Raw genomic sequence first — 19656 nt, forward strand, 5'->3', positions numbered from 1 at the left:
AAGTGCTAAGATACTATTTTATGAGTGGTGCTGTTGTCCAATCTCCTTTCTTTGTGCAATATTTGAAAATGTACCCAACTAGAATACACTGTTCTTCCAAATCTAATCACCACATCTCTACTTTCTCAGACTGTTTTAATCCTCTTCCTTAGACTGTTCTTGCTCCATTGAAGTGAGGGCAAACCTTCAACACTCACTTTTCCTTAAACGGATTTGGAATTAGCTCCTACATTCAGACTAATCTGAGTATGTGTTGTTTGGGGATATTCCATAAGACCTCCCAACAGAGGTCTGCAAATTGGCTAAACGTTCTCATTCAATTGGCCTCATATGAAACATGTTGAATTGGAAAATGTGTTATCTCCATTTTTACAACAGTTAAAAAAAAAAATGCACTTGACTTTAGATGTGTTATAAGTACATTTACATGATGAAGAGGCTGTCATTGATGTATCTTACAACCCCCTTGGAATCTGAGTAGGTAGTAATAACAGTCTACAAGGAGTTTTCATTGCTTCAAAAAGTATAATAAAACCCCATGATAACACAAAGCAGGCTAAAATATTAAGTTTCTTTACATTTGACTGGAATGGCCTAACTTTAATTTGGTAATGCTAAAATCACACGAGGGACAAATTAGAATAATGGTAAAGGTCATGGACTCTGGTTCAAATTGCAGCCCTGCTGCTTAATAGTGCAGTGTTAGCCAAGTTATATAGCCTACTCCTGCCTTAGACAGAAACAATGAAATACTTCCTCCTAGTTATTAATAAATGCAGATTGATTAAAGACAAGATCTCTCATAACAAGAAAGTAATCATAATGAAAGACTGGGGACCACTAGTCTAGCTCAAGTGAAAGAAACCCAACTGTTCCGCTCAGGTTGTGACCTGTAAATAGGAGAAAGCATTCTTACTTCACTGAAATTCAAATCTTTCTCAGTCCTCTGGCCCCGGATTAAATGTGAGGGAGATGTATTTTACCTAATCCCATTTCTCATTCTCTCTCCAAAGAACCAAAACGTGTCCCTTAAGTCCCTGTAGGCTTCATTATCTAGCAGATATTTCAGACTCCAATATGTTAGTCATTAAAAAGACGTCACCCTATTCAATGACACCATCCCTGGGCAAGAGCCATAGATAATAAAGCAATTGCCAACTTTCCCTGGCAAAGCCATATAGTCAAGAAGACAATGGTGGAAAAAGTTCATGACAAGGGAGGGAGAACAAATAACAAAGCAGAGAAATATGTTAAATACTGACTAGAAAACTGTAAGCCAAGGGACATGATAAACAACTATAGCCTGGATGAAGAGGCAGATGAGCTGGATGCTGCTGCTAGAATCCACTATGGGCTCAGCTACCTTGAACTGTGGATACAGCAGTACCTGAGAGGAGAGACCAACACTGATTACATCCATAGATCTACTACATGGCAGAAGCCATCCCTGCCAGGGATAACAAAATCTATGGGGGCTAGTGATATTGCCAAGAAAGAGAAGGATGAGATTGGCTGGGAAAACATAGCCAATGACTCTAGGGAGAGTGAATGAAAATACAGAAATTGAAAGAGAGACAGTTGGAAAGTCATGCTGGTTAAAAGAATGGTCAGCTCATTCATTCTAAGCTTGTTCCCTGAGCCTTCCTTAAGGAGTGACAGGGAGCCAGAGGTGGATGGGGGCAAGTTGTCTGATGAGTGGCAAGCTGTGCCTGACAGAGAAGAGTAAAATCATTTTCTGGATGCTATCATTGGCTTCATTTGCAAATTCTGAAAACTAGTAGCTCATTGTATTCAGTTCTGTGGGGATTTTTTTGTGGGGGAGAGACAGTTACCGTTGAGGCAATTAACAGCTCTTGATGACTCGATGTGTGTCAGAGTAGAATTGTGCTCCATAAGGTTTTAAATCGCTGATTTTTCAGAAATAGATCACAAGGCTTCTCTTCTGAGATATGACTGGGTGGACTCAAACCTCCAACCTATCTGTTAGCAGCTGAGGATGTTAACCATTTACACTCACCATGAACTGCATATTCAGTTATACCATCAGTAAAATGGGGTAAACTGCATATCAACTAACTAGGAGGTAAAAATGGACAACTTGGGTGATAGAAATAACTACTGATATTATTTGTACACTTATCATTTGAATAACTAGAGATAAATTATGAGGTCGAACTGTAAGAAATGCTAGCATTTTAAAATCTTTTATCTGTAAATATCGTAATTTCATATGTTCACATTAATAAATATGTAAGGGTACAGACAAGATGTACTTGATTATAATAAAGAACTCTCCTTGCAGATTTTAACTGAAATCTACCCTGTACCCTTCCTTCCCTCCACCCAAAAACACGGAAGTATTTTTCTTATAGACGCAATAGATAACTGAGAAACATATTATCCAACATTTTAATTTAAACCATATTTAAAAATCTAATATCCAACTATTTTGCACATTAATGACATATGTCTAGCAATAACAAATGTGGGTGTTCTAGGTGAGAGTGATATTGGCTGTGATGACTAAGTTTATGCATCAACTTGCCTGAGCCAAGATTCTCAGTGATATGGCAATAATGCAGTAATATAATTTGATAGTTATGTAACTATTTATTGATCCTCCAATTTGTGATCTGATGTGGTCATCCTCCATTTTCACATAACACCAATTTTGCATAACAACTTTGTTTTTGGAACCTAGTCATCTCAAAAAGTAACATAATTAATAGCTCCAATTTTATATCACTGTCCCCTGAAACACCATAAGGAGGCACTGAGCACCAAGAAAGAATTCCACTAAGCACATTCCCAGAAAACAGCAATGCTGGCTGGAAACATTATGAGAATGAATTCAAACTCAAATTTCCTCTTACACCTCTTCCTGCTGGCCTTATTGTTTTTTCAGTGAGGGGCAACCCATTAACACTACTCATATAAACCATATGAACCTCTGTCCCCATGATGTAGAGCTTATAACTGACTCCTTTCTGACAGTTCCTGAGCTGTGCAATTTGACTGGCTGAGTTTAGATCCCCAAGAGTGGACTCCACTGAGAAAAACATACCCTCCTAAGAAAGTTCCTAAAGCAAGGTCCTTGTAACCTCTCACTTGTACCAGGTCCCTGGGCCACAGATGGCATGCTACCAGGAGCCTATTGTAAAATCAGCAGCAATGGCTTCTAGAAGGCCATGCCAATTAGGAGCATCTAAAGGAAACCATGCCACATGAGACAGGAGGTTTAAATTCAATGGAGGCTAGTAGTAAGGTCAAGGCCAAGATTTAAGATAGGATGAAGGGAACCAATACAGGGGAACCCAGAATCTTGCATTCACTGGCATTTTTAAGACAAGTTCATAGAATCCTTCACTACCTAGAGAAAACATTTCAATCCGCTCCTTTTTTATGTATGTGTTTGCTTTGGAGGAGGTCCCTAGGAATGACATGAAGTTCCCCAGGCTGACTTGGACTTTCTATAAAATCCTGGCAGTCACCTCAAACAGTGGCAAGGATTTCACAGTAGATGTGGAGGTAGAGATCCAAGAGCCTCTTTCATTCTACTCCTTTGGTTACACTTTAAAGTGTCCTTTAACATGCAGGACCTTTGTAATGATCATCCTCCCTCTACCTGGGCATAGTTGGCCCTCCATGTACAAGAGCAGATGTACCTCCTAAGTCCTTCCTCAACAGTTTGTTTCTCTTCATCTTCATGACCCTTCTTTTTTGTCTCTAAAGAGCTCCCCATTAGAGTAGCCATGCCAGAAACATCATTTTACCTCTTGGTTTACTACTGGGTGACTCAAACTCATCCTGTTTAATTTAGCTTCTGCGAACCTTTTGTTTGCTGAGGCTCATAGAACCCAAAACATGCTAGGGATCCTCTTTCTCCAGAGAGCCAAGAAACACAGATTTGTCCCCACTATCCAGAGTCAGCTAAGATGATTTGAAGACAGTGTGTCTAATTTACTCTTAGGCTAAATACATTTCTTACAGCAGTAATCAATCTCAATAATTTAATCAAGTTTGTTCTTAGTCTTTCAAATTAAAACCATAAGATTCATTTTACATTTCCTTATTTGGTGTCCAAAACTACCTCTCTGCTGTGTCTCTATCTAGCAACCTTTGGTTGAGATAAGAATTTCTCATTCAAATTTTCCGGCTTTTAAATCCTCTGCCACTAATCAATTTTATTTTCTGGATTTTGTTGTTGTTATTTATGTAAACACACAGTTATTGTATTCTGTGTATCTGGCACTGTGGAGAAAACCTAAGAAAAGGAACATGTAAAAGATACAATCCCCATTCTCAAGGAGCTTACAGTCTAGCAGGAGTCAGAGCCAAGAAGCACTTATACCATAAGAGAAACATAATCTCAAACTGAGGGAATCTATTTTATTCCTCCAGGAACAGGAGTGATGCTACTATCTCCTCCTATAATAGTATCATCATGATCCTTGAGGAATAAACTAGATTTTTTATTCCTCCCGTAGAAATTTCTCAGAGGTAACTCTAGGTATTGTACTCTTGGGATTGTTGTTGTGAAGTGCTGTCGAGTCGACTGCGACCCATAGCAACCCTGTATAGGGTTTCCAAGGAGCAACTGGTGAGTTTGAACCACTGACTTTGCAGTTCAAATGACTTTGCAGTCTGACGCATTAGCCCACAGCACCACACCAGGACTCTTGGAATCAGCCTGATTAAAGATGAACATATCTCGAGCTCACCCAAAACCAGATTTGTGCCACACAATCTGAGAAATCTTAGAAATAAAACACAATCTCTCACATGATGCAGAGACAACACCTAGAAGCAAAATCTGTCAGTGTGTCCATAATGAAATGTCTTGCCACCTACTGCCCTTCCCCACATGAACACACACATACTCAAATGTACACACACTTAAACAAGTACAAAGACACATTCACACTCACATGTACAACTCTCACACATACACACACATATATATACACTCACACACATGCACACTCTCACACACATACACAATTTCATACAGGTACTCCCAATGAAGACTTCTACCCAGGGATCAAATTACATGGGAATGAAAAGTAGCAGCTCTATTAGTCAAGCAAAGTTTGCACACCGAAGCTTGTGAGTACCTCTTACTGAAGATTCAGAAAGTAACTGTGTCAGATTGTCATGATGGGTGGTGTCTCCACAGGCCTGACACCATGGATACACTGAGACTCCTGTTGGAGCTCTGGAATAGACAATATCTCCTCTTATCCTCAACTGAGCTCAGAATCAACTGTGATAAACACACTTGGCACAATGGAGACCAAAATGTCCATTTTACTGCTGACAAAAGTGTCTGGAGATGATATCATTAATGTGAAGGCTGGATGAGCTGACTAGAATTCCTCTGAAGTAAGCTGACTCTCCAGAACTGCTGGTCTCCTCTGCTAAGATTACCACCCCATGAAGATATGAGTACAACCTGGAAGGTGTAAACTCTTGGGGCAAAAAGGTCCTGAAGGGTCCCTTCTCCCATACTCAGCAACCAGAACAGTGACTCTAGTTCCAAGGGAGAGAAATGAGAAGGGAATAGGGCTAGAAGCCAGGAGGATTTCCTGAATATCTCTTTACCTGAAAATATGAATGATAGTTAAGGTTTTGTGTTAACTTGACTGGGCCAGGATTCTCAGTGGTTTGACAGTTGAGATATAGTAATTTCCCATGAAGAGATCTACTATAAGCAGTCAATCAATTGAAAGGAAGTTTCCTCAATGGTGTGGTCTGCTTCCAATATATTGGACACTCAGGCAAAGCTTCATTCCTTTTCCTGCTGGGTCTGGATTCTGTATCTGGCTCATCATCCAACCTCTGGTTCTTTGGACGTGAGCCAGTGACCAGCTTTACTGCCTGTAGATCCTGCAAATTGTCAGAAGCCTGCCATCTTACCTGCCTGCCATCTGATCTGCCAATCTTGGTTTATCAGCCCTGCAGTTACATGAGTCAGAAGCCTCCAGGCTGACATCTGACCAATGGACTTTGGACTTGCCCACCTCTACAACCATGTGAGCCATTCCCTTGATATAAACCTCTCTTTATATCTACATGGACTCCTAGTATGGCACTAGAGAAGACATGTCACTGGGTCTGCTTCTCTAGAGAACCCAGGCTAAGACATTATGCAGAATGGGAAAGAAGCCTCCTTAGTCATAGCTTTCTCAAGTATTCCCTATACTTCTGGGGACACTACTGTCAGCTCAGTGCCATACTCTGATGGTGCTGCTGGGAGAGGCTTACAGGCTAAGAAAGATGCACATGAGGCATTTTAGGGGTGCGCTGGGTTACTGTGTTCTTCCCATCTTCCCTCACAGTCCACCCTTCCAAAGTCTCTGGGTTGTGCCAGGATGGATTGAGGTCGACAAACCTGAACGTGTTTTGGTTTGAGGTTTGGCAAATTCTATAACTCCAAAGTATTCCACAAATGTTTTGTGTTCTGCAAAACCAAAAGACATTAGCCAAGCACTTTCCCCCTTAATTTTCAAGCCCATGTGTTTTTAAAGGAAATGCAATCCGTATGTTTTGGGTACATTTATATGCAACTCATCAAACCATGCCCCTCTGTATGAATCACTTGATGTCTAAAATGCACTGGAAATGTCTTAGATTTGTAAAAAAACTGTTAGGACAAGAAGGGTAATATATTAGCCATTGGTTGGAAAGTAGTAAACTAGTTATATATATGAGTATATATATACATATATATGTGTGTGTGTGTGTGTGTGTGTGTGTGTATAGTTGTTAATTGCTGTTGAGTCATTTCTGACTTATAGCAAACCTGTATGGGGTATCCAAAGAGCGGCTGGTGGGTTTGAACCACCAATCTTGAGGTTCAAATCAACCTTGCAGTTCTGTGCTTATTCTGCAACATATATATTTGGAATCCTGGTGGCACTGTAGGATAAGCACTGGAACACAAAGTCAGTTTGAACCACAAGTTTGGTAGTTCAAAACCACCAGCCACTCCTCAGAAACCCTATACAGGTCCCTATGAGTCTGAAATGACTTGACAACACTTAACAAAATACACTTGCTGAAAAAAATATATATGCAAAGTCCTAGTGTGGCACTGTGGATTAATGCACTGGATTGCAAAGTCAGTTTGAGCTGCAAGGTCAGCAGTTCAAGCTCATCAGCTACCTCAGAAACCCTATACAGGGTCACTATGGGTCGGAACCAACTCAACGGCACTTAACAGCAATATATATATATATATGGTGGTAGTGTACTGTGGAGACGGTTCCAACTCATAGACACCCTGAATAAGGTTTCCAAGTCTGTAAATATTTACAGGAGCACAAAGCCTCATCTTTCTCCCATAGAATGGCTGGTAGTTTCGAACTGCTGACCTTGAGGTTAGCAGCTAGACTAGTAACCACTATGCTACTATATGGTGGTGGTGGTTATGTGCCGTGGAGTCAGTTCCAACACACAGGGACCCTGTACAGGGTTTCTGAGGCTGTAAATCTTTACGGGGACAGAAAGCCTCATCTTTTTCCTGCGGAACAGCTGGTAGTTTCAAACTGTTGACCTTGTGATTTGCAGCCCGATTCATAACCACTACACTACCAGAGCTCCTTTATATATATTTGTTGTTGTTGTTAGGTGTCATCGAGTCAGTACCGACCCATAGCGACCTTAATATAAGCACAGCAGAACAAAACACTGCCCAATCATGGGCCAACCTCACTATTGTTGCCATACTTGAGTCCATCGATTCTGCCACTTGGCCAATCCATCTTGTGGGGGTCTTCCTCTTTTTCTCTGACCCTCCGCCTTACCAAACATGATATCCTCTTCTCAAGTTACTGGTCTCTCCTGACAATATGTCCGAAGTATGAGAGATGGAGTTTGGCCATCTTGGCCTCCAAGGAGCACTCTGGCTGCACTTCTTCCAAAACAGATCTATTGGTTCTTTTGGCAGCCCATGGAACTTTCAATATTCGCCTCCAACACCAAAACTCAAAAGCATCAATTTTTCTCTGGTCTTCCTTATTCACTGTCCGGCTTTCTCATGCATACGAGGTTATTGAAAATATCATGACTTGGGTGAGGCGCACCTTAGTCCTTATGCTGACATCTTTGCTCTTCTCTTAATTAACCTGACACAGGTTAATTAATACCTGTGTCACAAAAAGGTCTTGTGCAGCAGATTTGCCTAATGCAATATGCCATTTGATTGCTTGACTGCTGCTTCCATGAGTGTTGATAGTTGATCCAAGAACAATAAAGTCCTTGACAACTTCAATCTTTTCTCCATTGATAAGAATATTGTTTATTGGTCCAGTGGTGAGGATTTTTGTTTTATTTACATTGAGATGCAATCCATAATGAAGGCTGTGCTCTTTGATCTTCATTAGTAAATGTTTATCCATCACAATTTTTAATAGCAAAATGATATCAATAATTCCTGCTCTCAACAGATCCTTCTGGCAACTCGTGAGAACTTATGCATAGTTAGCATGCAATTCTGAGTTTTTAAGGAGACCTGGTGAGGCACTAGTTTAAGCACTCAGCAGCTAATCAAAAGGTCTGAAATCACCAGCTACTCTGCAGAAGAAAGATGTGACAGTCTGCTTCCATAAAGTTTACAGCCTTGGAAGTCCTATTCTGTCCTATAGTGTTGCTACAAGTCCTAACAAACTCAACAACAACAAGTTTGATTTGAGATTTTAAAAGAGGCAAATACTAGATATCAGTACTTATACCAACAAGTGTATTTTAATCTAACTCCCAGCACTAGTGGATGACAGTGACTTCTACTATTTCTTTAAAATGCCCCATTGTGACACAGGGGACCAGTGTCATTACACCACAGTGCCACGTACTAGGGAAGGTCCTACTAACTTCCTGTCCACTACTAACCCCTTGTTTAAAAGGCTTACAGAGTAGGTGACAGCATCATGAGGCATAGTCTTTAAAGGCAGCTTAAGAATGTGCAGACTGTTGCATTTGCAAAAGAGAAGATTCTAGGTGACATGAGTAGTGTCTTTGACAAGCAGAAGAGTCTTAGAGGAAGAGTTCTGCTCTCCATGCCTGTTTAAAATAAAATACTTCAAGTTTCAAATGTTACCATGATAGAATGGAAAGAAAGAGTACTGGTGTTTGAACTCAGGCAGTTTTGGGTCTTAATTCTTACATTTGCTGTGTATCAATAGGAACGCTGCTTAACCTTGCTAAGCCTCAGCTTCCCTATTTATAAAATACAGGCTATGTGCTGTATTTGATGGGACAGAATGAAAAATTTTCATGTTATCAGAAAAAATAATAACAAAGTATTGAAATGGACTAAGGAGAGACTACATATGTCTTCTCTCCTGGAGTCCTTTTGAAAAAGAGCAGTCCACAAGGGCAGGACAGAAAAATAGCTGTCTGTCCTGGACAGTAAGGCATTCACCAGCCTTCAGGTAGACACAGGTCTTCTAGACAATTGAGGTGGTAGGATGTCCTCAGCACTTAAACTGAATGAAATGTCACAAATTCCTGATCAGCAGCAATGCCTTCAAGATATAATGCTCCTAATCTTGAAGTTAAAAGGGTAAACTCAGTTCCCAGAGCATCATTCTAATGCTGGTCAACACAGCCTACAGCATCCAACCTTCTGTCCTATGCCATGCCTCTTTACCTCCCATCTCAAGCTGTTGAGCCATGTTCCTGGGCAGGCAGTTTGTCCATGTCTGTATCTAAAATTGAATACTGCCTGGCAGCTTCCTTCACATCACTGAGGGTACCTTAACAGGGAGACCATCCCAAGCCAGTCTATAAAAGTGGCTTTCTCTCTTACTCTGTCTCATAACCTGATTTATTTTTCTTCTTGTTGTGTGCTATCAAGTCAGTGCGAACTCATAGCAATCCTGTATAGGGTTTCTGAGAGTGCCTGGTGAATTCGAATTGCCAGCCTTGCAGTTACCAGTCCAGTGCTTATTCTATAGCGCCACACCAGGGCTCATTTTTCTTCTTGTTGTTGTTGTTGTTATGTGCCGTGGAGTCGGTTCCGACTCATAGCGACCCTGCACAGGGTTTCCGAGGCTGTTAATCTTTACGGGAGCAGAACGCCTCATCTTTCTCCCGCAGAACCGCTGGTAGTTTCGAACTGCTGACCTTATGGTTCGCAGCCCGATTCGTAACCACTACGCTACCAGAGCTTAGCACTTATCAATAACTGACATACATATTTTAATAGTTATTCAATACAGATTACAAATGGTCGAAATACATCTAGATGGCTATTTCCAAAAATAGGTATCTACCAATAGAAAAGTACTTATTGAGAGCTCTTATTCAACCTTAGAAAAATTACCAGAAACTCTGAAGAAAAAGAACTCAAAATAGGAAAAAAGAAAAAGTGAACAATTTTCACAGTGTCAAGAAGAAATAAACAAATACTGGGTGCTCCTGGAGTTGTAAAGGGAAAGCAAGAGAAAGATAGATGCATATATAAATGAAGAACTGCAGTCTGTGGTATGAGCCCCTGGGGATAGAAAGCTCTGTCTAAAGCAGAAGTTCTTAACTTTTTGTTACAGACCTCTTAGAAAATCTGAAATAAATCTCTAGGATTCTCCCCCAGAAAAATGCACACCTATTCAATAGCATAAACTTTTGCTTGCACACAGTGTTGACAGGGATGGGCAACTTAGACATTGGCTATCCAAAATGAGGGAACTACAAAGGCATGAGTTCTGGTGTGGCACTGTGGGTTAATGAGCTAGACTGCAAAACCATTTGAACTGCAAGGTCGGCAGTTCAAGCTTACCAGCTGCTCCTCAGAAACCTTATACAGGGTCGCTATGGGTCGGAACAAACTCGACAGCACTTAACAACAACAACAACACAAAGGCATGAAGAGACTGGCTTACAAGCTTTCAAGAGGGAGCCTAGTTCCAGAGGGCGCAAGGGAAAGTAGAATCTCCACTGAGTGGTTTTCAACCTGTCTGGACAGGGCTGATGAAAGGAGCTGGGGATAAGACTCTTGTGGTTCAATAGTTATCAGGACTGTCTGTGAGTGTTGAAAATGTAAAGGTAGACGTTATGTAACAAAAGGAGGGGAGTAGTTGATCTTGCAGTCCAGGAGTGGAGGTCCCTGGGACCATCAAGGGAGAAGAGCAGAGTACGGGACTCTATCCAGAGAAGCAGCGACGCCAGAGATGGAGACAGAGATGATGACGTGGAGAGATGGAGTGGCTAGGGACTCTGGACTCTAGGAAAGAGAGGATCTGTGTGTTGACGGCCAGGGGGCAGGCTTGTGAGGTATACCTTTTGACTGTTTGATGATGCATGCAGGAAATTGTAATAATTGCAATGAAGTGCAGTAGGATAGGATAAATGTAAAGCTAATGTTCTCCCATGTAAACTATCACAAAATTCACAATAAAAACTTAAAAAAAAAATTGCTTATACATGTGCTCACAGAAATCTTTAACCCCACCCATGCACTACGAGCTAATAGTCTTAAATACCCTTGCTTGCTACACATGTGGTCTACTTGCAGTAACAGCCTATCGTGAATGTCCTATTCCAAAGAACCATCATCAGGACAGAGCTAGAGGCATCTTTATGAAAGGCTCACTTCTAGCTCTGAGCTCCTTACAACTAGACAAGTCCTCCATCAGTTCAAAGTGCAGAGTTCTGAAAAGAAGGCAAGAGGAAACAGCTCACAGGCACAGTGACACCTGGATCTGGAATAAGCTAGTGGGAAGGAGGGTCAAGGTGGTACATTTGAAGTAGAAAAGCAGGAATACATTCTACACTGGTTATATTTTGGAAATAAAGGCCTTTAATGTATTTTAAACAAAGGTTACTCAAAAAGGAAAGCTTTTGGCCTGCAGTTTATGCCTGAGTTCTAGTGTTACTCTATCACTAACCAGTTGTTTGACCTAGAGCATAGTACTCTATGTTGTCATCTGCAAACTGGGGATACAAGTGAATTTCACTTTAGTCAATAGATGTGGCCTTTAAAAATTCTGAGGTAAATAAAATCTGCATAAATCTAAATGTATTTTGAATATGGTTCTCTTGATGGTTGTTATGTGTCATTGAGTCAGTTTTGACTCATAGCAACTCTGTATAAGATTTCGGAGGCTGTAAATATTTATGGGAGCAGAAAGCTTCATCTTTCTCCTGTGGAGCAGCTGATGGATTTGAACTGCTGACCTGTGGTTAGCAGTTCAACATGTAACGCACTACAACAACTGGTGCCCCTTACAGTATGTAAGAATTTTATATTAAAAAACTCTTTGACAGTTCTTTTTTGTAAATGAATTGATCACAACTGATTTTTAGCATAAATTTGAGTTCTGATATAGAGTACCACATATTTCATGAATTAATTTTAATATATAAGACTAGATGGTTTATCAGAAAGTATTTGCAGAAAGGATACCAAAGGTAATCAAATTACATCTCTCTTGTTTAGCACTGTAACCTCTGATACTCTGAGTCATCCAATTATAAAGGAATATCCCCAAATCATTAAAAATAAGCATTAGATTAAGTGGTTATCACAAAGTTTATGTATAAGACACAGTATCACATTTGCTGATTCAATATTGTTTATATAAAATGAAGTTTCTGATTCAATAATCTTAGATAAAGCGGGTTCCCCAGCAATTTTGGTACTCTCATAAATTTTGTAGATAACACATTTAAATTTTATATATGAAGGGGGTCCTGCAGGATAATGCACTGGATTGAAAGGTCAGTTTGAACCAACTACTCCTTGGAAACCTTAGACAGGGTCGTTAATGAGTCAGAACCAACTCAATAGCACTTAATAACAACATGTGAAGGGGAATATTAGAAGGACTCAGAAAAAAGAAATGTCTGCCAGAAAAGCCCCACTGTTTATAAGGCCATTTACAACAAGGGCTAATAGTTCTACAAGCTTCAGCAATTTCTAAGGATTCCACCATCTACAGTAACAACCTAGGAGTTGCGGTAGCATAGTGAGTTACGAATTGGATTACAAATTGGGCAGTTCGAATCTACCAGCTGCTCTATAGAAGAAAGATGAAGTTTTCTGCTCACGTAAAGATTTACAGCTTTGAAAATCCTATACAGGCTTGCTATGAGTCAGAACTGACTCAAAGGCACACAACCACCACACAGTAACAACCTAACCAAAATGAAAATCTTAGGTCACCAAGAAAAGGTTCTATACTGTGCTCTATGAACTCTCTTTACTATATCAGGAATCATTTCATATGTTTTGGAAATATTTCCTAGGAGGAAAAATGTTTACAAAGTGTCTTCCCAGTTTATCTTACCTGTTCCTTCCAGAATCTCTAAATCCTTTAGCAAAAGGGTTTCGGTCAATTTTTAATCTGGTGATCTGGAAACAAACAAAAAAGTATGAATTATATTTATATTAATAAAGTCCCTATGTGATGCAAATGATATGTGCTTTGACCCCCACCCCACACACACACACACACTGTCACAGTGAAAGAAAAGTCTAGCGATCTGCTTCCTTAAAGATTACAGCTGAAAAAACTCAATAGAACAGTTTTAGTCTGTAATACATGGGGCCACCCTGAGTGGTGATAGATTCCACAACAGCTTGTTTGTTTGTGTGTTTGTTTTTTGTACATTCACATTACTGATTTTGTTTTCTGTTACTCCTAAAAAACATTCTGTTAATAATATTGTTGTTTTCATTTTGTTTCCTTTAGTTTGATATTTAAATTGAAGCTTGCTATGGAACTTAAAGTTGGCAGAACTTAAGTCTGGCCAACCTGACCCATGTCTCTCTAAACACCAAGGTTTGCCCAATAAGTGACTCCATAAACTCTCCTCAAAAACAACAACAACAACAAAGTCCACTGCCATTAATTTGATTCTGACTCATAGTTAACATTTAAGACAGGGTAGAACTGCTCGGTTAGGTTTCCGAGACTACACCTTTCAGGAGCAGATGCCTCAACTTTTTCCCTCAGAGCAGCTGTGGTTTTGAACTGCTGACCTTGTGGTTATCAGTCCAGCACTTAACCCACTGCATCACCAGCATTCCTTTCTTGCTTCAAGATGATGATAAAGTGCTTGCTTAACACTGAAATGAAAAACTTGGAAATGGGTTCCTGGCGTATGTTGTTGTTGTTCAGTGCCATCGAGTCAGTTCTGACCTATAGCAACTCTATGTAGAGGGTTTCCAAGGAGCGACTGGTGAGCTTGAACTACCAAACTTGCAGTTCAAACTGACTCTGCAGTCTAACTCATTAAACCACAGTGACACACCAGGACTCGTAGCATATAGGAGGTACTTAATATAACAAACATAATATCCCTGAAAATCGTTGAAAAGTGAAGATTGTTGAAATGGCAAATGTTTTCTTATCTATATATTTATAACCACAAAAAAATTTTTTTAACAATCTTTATAAAGCAGTTGAAAAAAATAGTGAATAAATAAATGCATCCTTATAGAATAAATGAATGGATAAGTAAATGTATGAATCAAAGAATAAATGAGCTCAGTCAATTCAATCAGTACCAAACTCTACGCAGAATTAGATCACCAGACAATCTGTCTCAACTTAAAAGATTCAATTAATATCCATTCCACTGGTTGTGCCTTCTCTACCACTAGGATTTGTTCTTTTAATAACTTAAAATGCTTACATAAAAGACGCAAAAAGTAGCTCGACTTTTCTAGAGTCTTGCCTAAAGGAACATCTATAAATGTGTAACTGGATGGGACAGGATTCAGTGCATCTTATCCAGGTGCCATGGTTTAAAAGAAACTCAGAAGAAACAAATAGGCAGCTTCATAAAACTGAGCAAGCCTCACCATCCAATTGTGTCATCTGGGCTGGGTGGATCCTTGGGGAACATCTGGTTTAACCTCTACTCAATGCACAAGTCCCACTCTATGGTATCCTATCTTTGTCCCATCAAACCCTGCCATAGTTGTGTACATTACACTCATGATTCTAGACTAAAACAAGCCTGACCAATAAATTCCATATGCATGCTAGTGTTTCCACTCTTAGCCTTGGTCATGGGAGGCATTTTGATACCTCTGTGTCTGAACCAGATGTTAATGACTCACTACTTGCAAGCAATCGAGATGGCAGGCAGGGAGAAGCACGGGGTGGTGGGGGGGTGGGGGAAGGAAGGCACACTTGTGCTTGTTCTTGATGGAATGTAATTCTAGAAATAAGGGACTCTCATTACTTAAGACTATCTTCATATTTCTCATCATTACAGAGCTTAACTTGAGGACAGCTAAAGTTGTTTCCTATATTACAAATCTTTCCAAGTCCTTCTTCTGTCTCACTTCCTCAGAGTGGAATTTCCCAAAGCCACAGTCTTTAAAGGTCTTTAAAATGCAATGTGAGATTCTGACAAACAGGCTCTGACTTAAAAGAACCATGCTGGCTTCAAGGTTATTTTTCTCCCTAAGCATTCCTTGCCTCCAGAATGGTACACTAATAATGTACCAAAAGCAATTTTACATCTATTTTATAGACCAGAGCAGGAACCTGAAGATTTGACTTTCTAAAGTCCAGTGTCTAGCCTATGAATACTGTATTGAGTTTAAGGAGTGTTACTGCTTTTCTGTTTTTGACGTAAATTCAGTGCTTTCTTCCTCCATAATCCACAGCAATAAACCACACACCATATTTTCTTTTCAAGTCAGGGTTATAATATTTTATTTTCTCTTTCAAGTTGGTTTATTCTGTCGGCCTCATTTATGATAGGGGTCTCTGATATATGATTGTGCTGTCGTGTTTTGGGGGCCTCCACAGACTGCTATAAATATAATGACATTCTAGTTCATGTGCTTGGGTGAAATGGTTGAAAACCTGTTTTTCACAGCTCACTGGATCTCAGGCCAAGGGGTCTTACATAGAAATTTAATGAAAAATGCCATCCAATGTAAAAAAAAAAAAAAAACCCGCACTTCCACACTTGCTTTAAAGCATCCAATGTGAGACTTACAGAGCTTTGTTGTACCACTCAGTATTTATTACATGCAAAGCAACATGACAGGTAACACAGGTGGCAGAGAGCTGTGTACAGTCAGTGCGTTGTTATTGTTAAGTGCCATCAAGTCAGCTCTGACCCATAGCGACCCTGTTAGGATCCTGTGGTTCAAACTGACTTTGAAGTCCAGCGCATGAACCAACAGCACCACACCAGGACTCATTACAGAGGTGTATATAATTAGTATTTCCCCTGTAGGAGCATATGGTCTAGAAGAAAAAATAGGAATATATACTAATAGTTACAATATACAGCAAAAAGTGGTATGAATCACAATAAAGACAAAATGACATGAAAGCCTAGAAAAAATAGCAATTACTCCATGGCATAGTGGTTATGAGTTGGGCTGCTAACCTCAAGGTTAGCAGTTCAAACCTACCAGCTGTTTCATGGGAGAAAGATGAAGCTTTCTGCTCCCGTAAAGATTTTGTTGTTGTTGTTGTTGTTGTTGTTGTTAAGTACCGTGGAGTCGGTTCCAACTCATAGTGACCCTGCACAGGGTTTCTGAGGCTGTTCTGAAACTCTAAGCAGGGTCACTATGAGTGGAAGCCAACTCCATGGCACATAATCAATCAACCAAGCAACCAAAGAACTCTTAGCCTTGGTCATGGTGTAGTGCTGCAGGATAAACCCTGGATGGCTAACTTCAAGACTGGTGGTTCAATCCCAGTCTCTTCGGAAACCCTATACAGGGTGGCTATGAGTTGGAACCTATGACACTTAACAACAACAACAAAAGAATCTGAAGTTTTATATTGGAAGGAGTTTGAGAGCATAGTCTTAGAGGATGTATAGGATTTTAATAGATAAAAATACAAGAAGGAGAGAAAGAAATAAGAGAAGTATTTCATAAAAAAAGATCCCATACAAGCCAGAGCATTAAAGTGAGAACAAATGAAGCATAGTCAGGAAACACTGAGGAGTTTTCCTAGAGCATAGGACATGGGAAGAGGAATAAGTAAGAAAGAAGCTTAGAGAGGCTGACTTGAGACCACATCAAGGCATTTAGATTATCTTATAGGCAAGGTAGGTGGTTCAAACCCACCAGCCGCTTCTCAGAAACCCTATACAGGGTCACTATGAAGTGGAACTGACTCAACAGCAATTAATAACAACTACAAATAGGCAGAAAAAGGAGCCCTAGTGGTTCCATGGTTGAGCATGCTCAACCAAAAGGTTGGCACTTAGTAGAACCCACCAGTGGTTCTGTGAGAAAAATACCTGGTAATCTGTTTCTATAAAGATTACAGCCTTGGAAACTCTATGGGGCAGTCCTATTCTGCCCTATATAAGGGCACTATGAGTTGACTGTGAGTTGGAATTCATTCTCACAACAACAATGTAGGCAAAAAGAGCAATTTTAGCTACTGTTGTTGTTGTTAAGTGCTGTCAAGTCAGTTTCCACTTGTAGTGAACTTGTATAGGGTTTCCAAGGAGTGACTAATTAATCTGAACCAAAGACCTTGCAGTTCAAATCAACTTTGTAGTCCAATATTTATCCTACAGCACCTCAGAAACCAAATTATGCTACTTAGCAGCCTGACACATAACCCACTATGCTACTGGGGCACCTACCTACATGGAGGTATGTTGTTGTTAGGTGCCTTAGAGTCAGTACCGACCCAGCTAACCACAAATAGAATTGGAAAGTTTACAGTCTCCCTTACTCTACCCCAAGAAAGGGTGAGAGAGAGCATTTTAAGAAAAATTAGTTCAGATATAAATGGAGAAGGATACATATATATGTTTATAGAGAGAAAGGGTGGTGAAAATGGGTAATGAGCTTGATTGCTAACTGGAAAATTGACAATTCAAGTCACCCAGAGGTGACTGTGAAGAAGGACCTGGTTATCTACTTTCAAACAGAATCAGTCATTGAAAATCTTATTGAGCACAGTTCTACTCTGACACACACGGAATCACCATGAATTGGAATCATCACAACAGCAACTGATATATACACAAGAGGGCTTCAAAAAGTCCATGGGAAAATGCTATTATCTTTTAATTCCATTTTTCCAAAATTTTTACGCCCTTTCATAGGTATACACACATATACAACACATTTGAATAGCTAATGTTCAACACTAGTCGATACTAGTGTTTAATGTTGTTGTTGTTAAGTGCCGGCTCCGAATCATAGCAACTCTGTGCAGGGTTTCCGAGGCTGTAAATCTTTACGGGAGCAGATGGCCTCATCTTTCTCCTGTGGAACTGCTGGTAGTTTCAAGTTATTCTCAAATATGGCTGCCTATCTCCACCCCAGACCCTTCTCAATACAGATCACCATATCTCTTGACTAAACTATTCTGAATGGCCTTCAGACTAATTTCTCTGCTTCCATTTTGTCCAGTCTCTTCTCCACAAAACAATCTTTGCCAACACATAATTGAATCATCATGGCATTCTTTTCTGTGACTGCCACTGCATTCAGAATTCAACCTAAACTCCTTACATATGGAAATTTGCAGAACCAACAAGCCCTGGCTACTTTTGATAAGAGCCAATCCACTCATACTCCTCTCTCCTCTGGTCCATAGGCTCCAGACAAACTGAGCTGCTATACCAATTCTGTGTCAAGCTCTTTTCCTACTCAGCCCCTTACACTTACTCTGACCCCACACAAGAATGCTCTTCACATAGCTGACTCCTTGTCCTAAGTCTCAGTCTAAGTGTCATCACCTGAGAGAGGTCTTCCTTACATTTGTGTAGTCATTAACTCAGACCCATAAATCAGTTGTTGTTGTTGTTGTTGTTGTTGTGAAGTGCCGTCGAGTCGGTTCCGACCCATAGCAACCCTGTACAGGGTTTCCAAGGGTGTAAATCTTTACGGGAGTAGAAAGCCTCATCTTTCTCCCGCGGAGCGGCTGATAGTTTCGAACTGCTGACCTTAAGGTTCGCAGCCCGATTCGTAACCACTACGCTACCAGAGCTCCATAAATCAGTATACAATAATAAATATACGATTAGTGTATAAAAATGCTTCCATAACCTCTGTTACTCACTTTAACTTCACCCAGTGTACTTCCATCTTTGCTCTTAACCCATTTGGTAATTACACACTTACTTCGTTTCTTTGTTGACTTATTTGCTGTCTGTCTTCCCCCTGGATTATGGACTGGAACCATGTCTATCTTTTTGTTGTTAGGTGTTATTGAGTCAGTTCTCATAATGACCATATGTTCAACAGAATAAAACTGCCTACAATTTTTTGACATCCTCACAAACATTGCTACATTTGATCCCATAATTGCAGCCATTGTGCGAATGCCTTTTAAAAGTAAAATGAATGACAATGTGAGAACCAGTCTCAACTATGACATCACTAGTCTCAACCAGTCTCAACTATGAAATCATTAGTCTCAACGCATGACAAAGCCTTAGAGAAATTAGATCAAACAACTCTTTCCATCCCGTGTGCTTTCCCTGAAGGCATTACAGAAAAAAGTCTTCATTGCCCTTTCCAGTCACAAGAAGGCCGACTAGCAACTTCCTATGTAGCTAAAGCTATTCTATAGTGATGATAATGATGGCTGTGTGCTGTCAAGTTGGTTTCTACTCATAGCGACCCTGTATTGGGTTTCCAAAGCTATCATCTTTATGGGAGCAAAAAGGCTCATCCTTTTTCCCTTGGAAAGGCTGGTGGATTCA

At 40.1% G+C, this 19656-nt stretch overlaps 1 protein-coding gene across 1 annotated transcript in view; it reads right to left on the minus strand.

The window, feature by feature from the left end:
- The window catches only part of TBX15 (T-box 15), a 133561-nt gene that overhangs the window by 22905 nt on the left and 91000 nt on the right, over window positions 1-19656 (minus strand). The window contains exon 6 of the mRNA XM_006861303.1: window positions 13287-13351. Within this exon, the coding sequence (XP_006861365.1) occupies window positions 13287-13351 (65 nt within the window). The remainder of the gene's footprint in view (window positions 1-13286; window positions 13352-19656) is intronic.

This window comes from Chrysochloris asiatica, unplaced genomic scaffold, assembly GCF_000296735.1.
Source record: "Chrysochloris asiatica unplaced genomic scaffold, ChrAsi1.0 scaffold00042, whole genome shotgun sequence".
NCBI classification, from domain to species: domain Eukaryota; kingdom Metazoa; phylum Chordata; class Mammalia; order Afrosoricida; family Chrysochloridae; genus Chrysochloris; species Chrysochloris asiatica.